Below are 11492 nucleotides of genomic sequence, written 5' to 3' on the forward strand. Positions count from 1 at the left end.
TTAAAATGTTTTGCTGACCAAAGTAATAACGACAATTTTGGTTAGATCACTTGGATTAATTAAACTTTAAAAAATAATGTCACACGTTTGTCAATCATTATTTAAAATATGATTGTAACATGTTTGATAAAAAAAATCAAGACCCTTTTTATATACATTTTCTTAATTGATTATATACTGTACATACGAATACCGCTTATACTCAGTATATATTTATCACACAATACTAGCAATTAATTGTGCAATTCTTGTACGCCTTACATAAGTCATTATAGCTAGCATCTATTTTGAACTATCCCGCCGATCTCTTGTTTCACGAACCATTCAATTTGCCAATTAAATATACTTATAAAGAATGTTTGGTAAAAAAATAAAATAAATTAGTAAATGCATAAATAAATGAATATTTTATAGATAAGGATAATAAAATTTTTTTGATTATCATCAAATTAATAATATTTTAACTTAAAGGAGTACAAAACACAAATGATGTATATAAGTGAACGAAAGAAGTAAAAGAAAATTTTGTATCACTTTAATCACCCATTCAATCATTTTCAAATTCAAAAGTTAATAACTTTAGTTATTGTATTTAATATATAACATTTTATTAATGAAGTAAATAATACTTCCATATATATACTATTACACAGTGAAATTCAATATACCGGACGTCCGCTCCAATAGTAATCCGGTATATCGTGTAGTTCAGTAAGATCCAGATTATCGTATTACATTTCGTATATAATATTTATTATTACGAAATTATAAATTACATAGATACAACAGTTGGTATCGCAACGTTGTTAATTTAGTCCTTGTCTTGGTGCGACCATTACACGTACCGTAAATTCATATTCAAAAGATAAAGGAATAAAAACATAGCAGCTAGACATAGTAAGAAGCCACCAAATGCCCACCATTAGCTTCTCCGAGTTCAATTAGAAAGAAAAGAAAATATTTTATGGGAGTTTAATACATGTTCAAGTTTGTTAGTGTAACTTCAATAAAGAAATGCACCATACCATATAATTATGATGGAAAATTCCTTTTAATCACTAATCACAACTATCTATAAATTTAGCGATATTATATATACTGGTCTCGTAAGCTTAGCCATAAGTAATATGAGTACGTTAGGAGATTTTTAAAAGGTATTAGGTAAAGGATTGAGAAATAGCTAATTCAATTAAATAAAGTATTAGATCGGCATTTCTAAATCTCACCGCGGGTGATTTTAACCGCACCAGCATTAGCAATTATTAATGGGCGGAGTTTCATGACATTTGTAATTCTGCCAAAATTCTACTCTAATCCTGGTAAGGTGACAATTACCAGCGGTGATATTTAGCAATACTCGATCTTAGAATTTTTTAAAAAGTGTATTTTTTTTTTGTTCCGAAAATTAATTAATTGTTTTGTTGTAAAAATATAGTTGTGATAAATTACTTATTATAACAAACTAAAATCACCAAACCAGAATGCCAGCTGAACTTCTAATATCTTAATTTCCTATGACTGGCGTCAAACTGCAGCGAAGTCGAATTCGTACGACAGATTGTACAACCTACAGAGGAAATGAATTCTCATATTACAGTATATGCATATTATTTAAAGAAAAAGTCTTTATGCCACCCAGGTGGTACATAAATTTTTTTGCCACCTTTGATCACGTGAGTAAATTTAAAATTTGATTGGCTTGCCTTTATCCTCCTTGGCTTTGATTTGGTGATTCTTATTCTTTTTTATTTATTTGGTTATTTTTGTTCTTTTGATCCATTTCTGTCATGCTGTACATCTGAGTTTAATAAATTGCAGGCACACCACGCGACATTTAAACAATAAAAAAAAACAAAAGAAAAATTTGTAAATTTTAAACTTGTTGCCATCAATCAAATAAATCGAAAAATTTAATCTGTTAAAAAATTCAATGTTGTACAGTGCGGTACCTCTATAACCGACCCAATTTTATAGTCATAATGTGACATTTTCAAAAAGATGTCACATTAGCAAAAAATAATATTTTAAAATTCTAACCGATAATTTTAATAAAGCATATCAAGAACTTTTAAACTTATCGGGTTAGATTAAAAAATAATAAATTTTGCTAGAGTTTGAAGTTCGGGTAATTTATTATGATGGGAAAAATTTGAGAATAAGTGATTTTGTGTAACATAAAAAAAAATAATCATTTGATAGTGCTTATTCAAATAAATCATTTTAGCTTATAAACTTACGTATGCTTTGTTAAAGTTTTTATTTATTACAAATTATATTATGTCTATTTCTCAAAAAGGAATCACAGGAAAACTTGCTAAAAAAATATAAATCCCATAGAAAAGTTCCTGATGATATACTTAATCAAATTACTTTAAATAATTATAATGAATAATAAATTATATATAAAAAATTATGCATAATTCTAATTAACATTAGGTATTGCATTAGCCAATCAAATTTATTTTAAGTCATGTGATTTTGTATTATGTCAGCAAAAAAAAAATTGAGAAAATTTTTTTATTTGCTTAATGTATTTATCTTTTTAAAAGCTATCTAATTTTAAAATTTTATAAAATTCTGACCATTAGATCACAAAATATAAGGGGTACCTATTATAGAGGTACCGCACTGTATGTACCGGATAATAATCTTTAACTGTTAATTAAGAATTTAGTAAAATTAGCCAATCAAATTTATTTAAATCACGTGATAATGGTGGCAAAAATTTTATACCACTCGGTGGCACCTAAATAACTCTTTATATTTTAAATTTCAATTTTGAACAAACTATGCTTAATGAAAGTAATTGTGAGGTCACAGCAAAATTATGATTAGCCACTATTGTTTTTATACCATTGTTTTATATGCTAAAAAGAATGAGTAATGATAAATGACGGACTTGTCACACTCTTTGCTCGACATCAGGAAAATGATTGTTTGGTAATTGCTGTGTAACCGCAATGAGAATACTTTAAGTTGTATGATTTGCTTTTTTTTTCTCTTTAAACATAAATAAGGAAACAAAAAAAATTTTTATATACGCTTTTTGATAATCACGTGATGTTAGTTAAATTTCATGTTTTGAGACTATAAATTCCGTGAATATGAGAAATAACGTTCTTTTTCTCTTTCGTTCGCATACAATGCTGGTAATGCCTAGCTTTGTATTTTTCAATAGTAAGCAGTACGATCCCTTCTTAGTAGAAGGGGTTGGGTTTATATGGGTACAGTGTTAGCGTAGTAGTTTCCTTTTGTAAGGGCTCAGCCCACAAACTTGTATGGCTCCCGTCATTGTCTATATTTTAAAAATAAAATAAAATAAAATAAAAATGAATATGAGAAATAACATTGAATAAAAAAAACAAGGAATATTCCGTTTATTCCAATTGATAACTTAATTAGTAATCATTATTTTCATTTACATATTTCCCAGTGAGGTATTATCTGTTATACAAGAAAATTAGTCTTCATATGACTGATAAAGCAATTCACAAAATAAGGTAGTAACCCCGGAAAAAGTTTCTTTACTATGTTGCGTCAGAAAAACTTTTAATTGGAAATTTTGATGGTGATCATGCAAGAAAATTGAAGATAATATGCTTAACTTCTATTGTTCTACATAATATTGCATAAATGTTTGTTTTTCATATATGCAAAACTTTAACATAAAATAGAAAATTTACCTATCAAGGAAATTATCCTTTTTTGAAAAATTTTCTATATAAGATAAGTATTGAAAGGTCATTGTCCGCTAAAGTTAATTAAAGATAAATGAATTAAATGGCAATAAACTGTAAAAGGACTCATAATAAACCTTCGTTATTGGTTGAATAGCTCGTCGCAAAAACGGGCGTGACGGAAATAATATGTTTTTTTCCGTTGGCGTCCTATAAATTTACTTAACAGATTTTATTTATAGCAATTATAATTTCATTGATTTTATAACAAAGAAAATTTTCATCTTTGATAGTGTATTTTCTTCAGTGCTTTAATAATTGGATAAATTAAACATGATATTGATTATAGTAAGGTGAACAATTTATTTGCTTTGGGTTTAATATTAAATTATTTTAAGTAATTTAAGACATCGCATTATCTGATTAAATTATGATATAATAAAATAAAAAAAAATATTTTTTCACGACTTTAGCTGAAATACACAATCGGTAATTTATCTCGCAATATCACTAAATGCACACGCATCCTTAAAAATCTCATTCTTGGACTTAAAAAAGCAGGAAATATATCAGAATTAGCATTAAGCCTTGTTCGAGAATTCGTCATTTAACAAATACTAGGAAACGCAAAATCCAAGAATATGAAAATCCATATATTAAAATAAAGTTCAAAAGGAAATAATGTGTTCTCTCCCGTTGACGATTTGTATGCTATTCAAACTTTTCATTATGTAAATTTTGTCAGATGATGAAAACACTTTTTGTAATTGATAGTAGAACTTAAAGTTGGTCACAAAAAACAAATATTTGCGCCCTTCATTTCCTTCTTTCAAAATTTATAACGATAAGCATATGCGTATGTTATATAACTAAAAAAAGACTTATCTTATTATCTTCGGCAAACAGCGTATTTGAATGCGTGATTTTTTGAATTTTAAATTACATGTAAAATATCTGTTATAAATAAACCAAGTATTTTCTCACCTTTTTTCAATTTGTTCTCCCTCAAAGTGTATAGAAACGATTATTACGGTACAATGCCAAGACGGAATCGACAGAGAAGGCGAAGGATAAATGGGGTATCCAGAAGGAATACTCGTAACTCAATAAACTCACCTATTAATAATGAAGACATGAGACGTATCGTGAACCTTCCTCGTCAACAAATTACATATAATATAGATAATTTGTTGATAATTCACTTTTTCAACGGAAGTTCTTTCTATTGAGTGTTAACTTGGTAGTCAATGATACCTAATAAAAACAAAAGTTGACAGGTGAGAAGAGTCTTACTACGCAAAAAAAATTATAATTTTTTTTATTTAGATTTTAAATGGCTATTTTTTGTATTTTTAACATCAATATCAGATTGGATTTTTTATCAATTTCATGATATAAATCCGTTCTATTCCTTCAGGTCTGGGGCCAATTATCACCTTTCAAGTAGTGAATTAAATATACGTAATTCTTATTAATATTCGGTCTTTCTTCTATATTATTGTATATTTTATTTTTAGAAAAAAAAATGTAAAAGTTAGCTTTTTATAGATCTATAAATTACTAAAAAAAAAGATGATAATAAAATAGAACGATTGATTAAATAATATAATGTCTATTGTTGCATTTCCAAAAAAAGAAGATAGAAAGGAAAAGGAAAGATATAAAGTGAACTGATAGTAGAACGTTTCACTACATTATTGCATATCCAGATGCATATTTTAACATGTGATATCCAAATTTCTAATCGGAAAGATTCCGAAACATATTCACGTGTTATATTACTTTTTTACGCCAAAGAAAATAGTAAACATAATAACATGATTGTAAATAATTTCAGAGTAAATAATACGTAACTTATCACACTTTCCATAGAAACTCATTCACAAATTTTCTTTAATTGTCACTGTCATAAAGGTTTATTTAGTATTTTTATCAATGGGAAACAAACAACTCTAAGATTTTGACTGTTTGACGAAACATTGCACACAAAACAAATGCGCCTCCATTTTTTATAGATATTTTCGGAGCCTTTTAAAAGAAAAAACTTAATGTTCGGTCGGGTACCCGACTCGAATTTATAAATCATAACCGAGACTCGACCCGAACTCGACCATGATATAACGAATTTTTGATTAACTAACTTTATATTATGGTCGGGTCACGAATCAACAAGTTTGATGACCTTAACCCCTTAAATTCGATTCGGGTCAATAACCCGGGTCTGACAGACCCTTTCGGAACACTAAAATGCGTGGATTCACCAACCTAATCATTTCACATAATATATCATGTGACTCAACAAAGAGCCAATAATATTTGAGGAAAGGAGAATATCGGTTTAAAAATCCTGCTGATATTTATAAAGTGGTACAATACAACATTTTGTTATCACCTGCTGCTATTGTTGACGCATTTAAAGAAGGAAAGCTTCGTGATGAATGGAAAGGTAGCGTAAGTTTTAATTCACATTCTGTGCTTCATGACTAAAGATTTTGCGATCTAGAATAATGTATATTTGTGGAATATTATTAATCATACGTAAATTATTAAGATATTATTATAGAAAATATTTCTTTCTGGTCGGTCACAATTTTTGGTCAATTTGAAGTTGCACGTGTTTCCATTTACAGCCGAAGGAGAAAATTTTGCAATGACTAGTGTATTATATTTTGGTAGGACTTACTAAAAATTACATAAAAATGTCATGGAAATGGGTGATTCCGTCATTATAAATTTCAGGTCAAATAACGTATTATTATTTCCAAATTACGCAAAACTTCAATTTTATGCAAGTTCAGCTATTTATATATTCTTCTCACGGCTAAAACTTTAAGAAAAAAGGATTTCCTATCTCTATAGAAAAATAAACCTTCGAAAGTCCAGAAATTCGATGAATTTAGACGTGAAGTGAGTGTATAAAATTTTCGTTAAAAAAAATAAAAGGAAAATTAAGTGAAATTCTCCTTAAAAATAAGAACAAAAAGCAAAGCAATGTACAAATCGAAAATAAGGACGAAATTGATTATTAATTTTTATTATTTTAATAAAATATGAAATACATGTATTCATTATCTATCGTATTTTGCGGTATATAAGCCCTCCTTTTTGCACTTAATGCCGGCCAAGATCCTCATAATTCTGGCCAAAATAGCCCAGGGGTGCTTATTTTTGGGGTGCCTAGTGCTCCTACCGGGTCGGATTCGGTCGGGTTTGGAGAATATATCCGACTCGACCCGGCAAAAATAGAAATGATCCGATTTTAACCCGACCCGAGTATATTTAATTCGAATAACCCGGGTTAAACCCGAAATTTTAGTAATTTTCATTGCTGTATGCTTAGTAATATATCAAAAATATTTTTTCAACCATAATTTCTTCAATAACGCAAGGTAATTGATCTAAAAGATGATCATATAGGTCACACAACTTTTTATTATTAAAATTAAAGCTAAGCACGAATTTAAAGATATCTTCAATTTCTGTTTATTTATTGCTTTATATTTGAACTATGAAATCGAAATTGTATCACTTGCTTTAACAGAAATTTGACTATATTTTATGACTGCCAGGACTCTAAACACATGCATGCTCTAATTGTATCTGCTTTAAGACTACATCTTTTTGCAGCTATCAAATCGGTTCCACCGGCAAATACTCTTTCTACTGGAACGCTGGTTGCTTTATTAATTATCAAAATAAACTTATTAGCTAATGTAATATTAATAATTAATAATAATTCATACACATATCTGTAATTGCAAGGTGTCTTTAGCAATTTTCGCTATACTACCTCATTCATCTAACAAAATTATATAAAATTAATTAATATTAACGCGTAATCAATATGTGATCAGTGATTTTAATGATTATCCGAGTCTAATTCGGGTCAAAACCCGAGTCAAGGAAATGAATAACCCGACCCGACGGGTCGGGTCATGCGGGTCACGGGTTATTAAAATTGTTAGTACCGACCCGATTTAAAATTCACTCGGGTTGAATTATCCGGGTTAGACCCGAATTTTGCGGAGCACTAGGGGTGCCTACTAACAGCATAAATTTTTTATAATTTCGGATCGAGAAAATTTATTCTGTTCTACAATTTATCGCGTGATACCCACAGTACTTCACGTGAAATACAGCCAATAATACTACCCGGCGTAGTAACGGGTCTTAATTTATCCAATATAATTAAAATGTAATTTGAATTATTTGATTAGTAAATTTTATCAATACTAATGCAAATTGTTCTCAAATTTTATTAATATTACAGCTGATTTAAAAATGTCGGGACACTTAGCAAATTTTAAGTACTCGGAAATATTTGGTAAAGCTCAAAATAAGATAAAATTATACCACCATTCTCGGAATAAGCTTTATCGAATATTTCCGAGTTCTTTAAAATTTGATAAGTGTCCAGACCTTTTCGAAATCAGCTGTAATGCAAATTAACTAACGTTAACTATATTATTAATGAAATCTTTTATGTTTAGTTACTCACTACTGGTTCGTTACTATTATGTCTCGGTTGCGGGCTGTATAGTTTTTTTTTCTTTTACTAAGTGGAGGTCCGGCTCATTGGGTTTTGGCTCTTCGAGTTGGGCGAAGTTTTATAATGTCAACTTTTTATATTCGTTAAAATAGACTTTGTTTGTATCATTGTATTTCTCTCTTACTAGACACAAAATAAATAAATAAAAATAAATTAAAAGAAAAAATTTTTACTTTAATTAAAAGGACAATGTACTATATTATTATCCGATAGAAAATAATGTAATCATTTTCTATCGGATAAATTTTATATCCGAGAGGCCTCAATGATCATGTATAAATAGTTTAGTAATAGTCTAACAAAGTATAATCTTATCACCTATTTTCTTTCTTTCATTAATTAGCTTATAGAATTGATAATGTATATAAATATAATTTTATTGCGTGTATAAATAATAATGAAATAAATTTCATATTTGATATTGCATATAAAATACTATCGGATAACTATAAAATTTTGCTTTACATGATCCTATGAAATATCGGATATAAATATCGGATATAATATATTATTAGTCTTCTGAAATTAGAAACAATTGCATTTTAAAAATTAACTAATCTCAAACTCATCCCAACCAAGATTTTTGGGTGATCCCATTCAATTGACAATTCTGGCAAATCACCCCCCCGTTTAGGAACTTGAAGTTTTTTGTCACTTAGTTTAGAGTTAGCGTTGCATTTTTAAAATTATGTGTTTAATTAAAAATTTATAAAATTTATATAATTTTTTTTTTTTAAAGAAAAAAAAAATTTTGGGATTTTTGACCGTCAAGAGGATTTGAATTCTGTTTAAACCGGGATTTGGGTTTATCGAGATTTGGTATCGGGATTGTAGACTGTCGATATTATGGGTCCAGTTCAAACCGATATGAAATGATAATATCTAGCCGAGTTATGGCCAGAATTATAATTTCAATTGTACGAACAAAAATATCAGTTTATCACGAAAAAATTTTTATTGTTTATTTATATATACAATTTTTATAAACTATTTACGTAATCAGGTATTTCTATAGCTATTAAAAGATCATTTAATGGCCATTTAGCATCTGCATCTTTTTGAGGATAAAGAAGCTCCTAGATCATTTTATAAAAAATCACAATTGTCGACTGGATGTGATACACTGTGACAAATATTTTACTTTAATTACGTGAATTACGTTTCCGAAGGAATTTACGTAATTCACGTGCACCATAAGAAATCACTAGCACGTGACCATTTTACCGACGGATTACCATCTATTTTTGGAAATGATCTGCATTTTATCACGTGACAGTGATTTCTTATGCATACGATCGAAACGATATATGATATGATATCAATTAAATGTTCAAATTTTCTATGTTCTTCTATTGTATTAAAAAATAAATAAATACAGTGTTTTATTTTTCAAGAATATCCGTGATATATCCGTGATCCTGTTTTTAAACATAAAGTATACCTAATACCGTATTAAGAATATTATAAATTTACGGAATAGCGTTATTTTTTAATTATATTTTATTTACCACCCTCACTAATTATAACAATTTTATTTTCATTATTATTATTTATATTAGATCTCGAATTCTCAAGTAATTCATCATTATTATAAGATTTTGGAATGAAACCCTCGTTTATTATAAATTGAATTACATTACCAATTCCTCCAAACGAACGTCCTATTAAAAATGAATTTTTGATCAATTAATCTAGAATTAAATCACAAATACATATAATGCATATAATGTTTTAATGCATATAATGTTTAATTCTTTACCTATAGTCCCCATAATATAAACCCACGGTTCTTCATTCTGAAATAAAAAAATGAATAAAATAAATAAATATAATCATAAAAAAAATATATATATATATCTAATTTATGTAATGGCATACCAAAACAAGTCTAGCACCTTGAGAAATTGACATAGGAATCCATTGTAAAATGAACATAGTTATATAACTTAAAATTTTTTTTGTAGCCCTTTTTTCAATTTCAGAATATCTTTCTAACGCAGAAATTCCATCAATTCTATCATTATTCGCATTACTTTCATTCCGATTATTACTTCGATCATCTTGATTACTTGGTAATGATAATCTCAAAAAGTTTATAGTTTTATGAATTTTTTTTAATATACTTATATAACAAAATAAGATTATTGTTAATACTATCGTTATAGTAGAAAATAATATTATTGCTGAATTAATTTGTCCTGATTTTGCAGCACACCTACGAAATTAAAAGAATAAATTAGGTAAGTTAAAGACTTGGAAAGATTCAGATAAATTTTAAAAAAGTAAAAATAGCCTACCAATATTCACGTTTACCATTATTTTGTAGATTTATCAATTGAATTATTATACTTCCCGCAATTACAATTAGCCAAAGTTTATAATCATATTTACCATAATTAAAATTGATTTCGCGGCAAATTCGAAGATAGGTAATTACCCTATATAAAGAAAGTATTTTTTTTTTTAAAAAAAAAGATATATATAGAAATAAAAATTAAAAATTTTGACTTACGCTATTACAGCATAAAAACATAAGTTTATCGTAAGAAATGCCCAGTTAAGTGCGCCAATTATTTTACATGGTGTGTCATCCCATACTTGTGCATATATAGCTGTGTGTAACTATTTAAAATTAATCAAAGACAAAGATTTTTAAGAAATCAATGATTTTGAACATACCCTATATTACTTACCATATTTACAAAAAAATTACAATTTATTAAAAAATCTAAAAAAAAAAAAAATAAAGCATTTATGTTAATCAATGAAGTCTGGTCGAAACCCATAATTGTCACATCTCATATTTACTCCGCACTTAACAAAGGTTCCTGTTTCCCTAGTATTATTACTTATTATATGCACTTGCACGTGATATCACAGAGGTGACAATTCGGTTTCAGGATTTCGACATACGACATAATTCTTACCTGTACATGCAGTATAGAAAGGTAATCTATATATTATGGCTAATTTTCTTTTACTATATATCCATTGCTTATAAATCCTATAAAAAACATAAACACATCCGATCAATCCAAATACAATCATCGTCAACGAAAAATCTACTACTAAATGGAAATTATATATATTTTTTGGGCTATCCAATCGATTGTCAATCGCTAAATTAACTTCGGTAAGTAGTAATAGAATGATTATTATCGATATAAATCGATATTTTATAAAAAATTTAATCGAACTTGGTTTAATCATATTCATTGGAATAAAGCTGATAATAAAGGAATTATATACAATATATCGGTAAAAAC

The 11492-nt window shown here is 27.9% G+C and overlaps 1 protein-coding gene across 1 annotated transcript; it reads right to left on the reverse strand.

The window, feature by feature from the left end:
• Window positions 1-9726: 9726 nt before the first annotated feature.
• On the reverse strand, window positions 9727-11274 carry OCT59_014707 (uncharacterized protein; the record flags this gene model as incomplete). Its single annotated transcript, XM_025312226.2, has 7 exons — window positions 9727-9887; window positions 9986-10022; window positions 10105-10441; window positions 10524-10664; window positions 10739-10848; window positions 10920-10954; window positions 11154-11274. The coding sequence occupies 7 exons, from the start codon at window positions 11272-11274 to the stop codon at window positions 9727-9729; spliced, it is 942 nt and encodes a 313-aa protein (XP_025190039.2).
• Window positions 11275-11492: the final 218 nt, after the last annotated feature.

Source organism: Rhizophagus irregularis, chromosome 22, assembly GCF_026210795.1.
Source record: "Rhizophagus irregularis chromosome 22, complete sequence".
NCBI lineage: Eukaryota > Fungi > Glomeromycota > Glomeromycetes > Glomerales > Glomeraceae > Rhizophagus > Rhizophagus irregularis.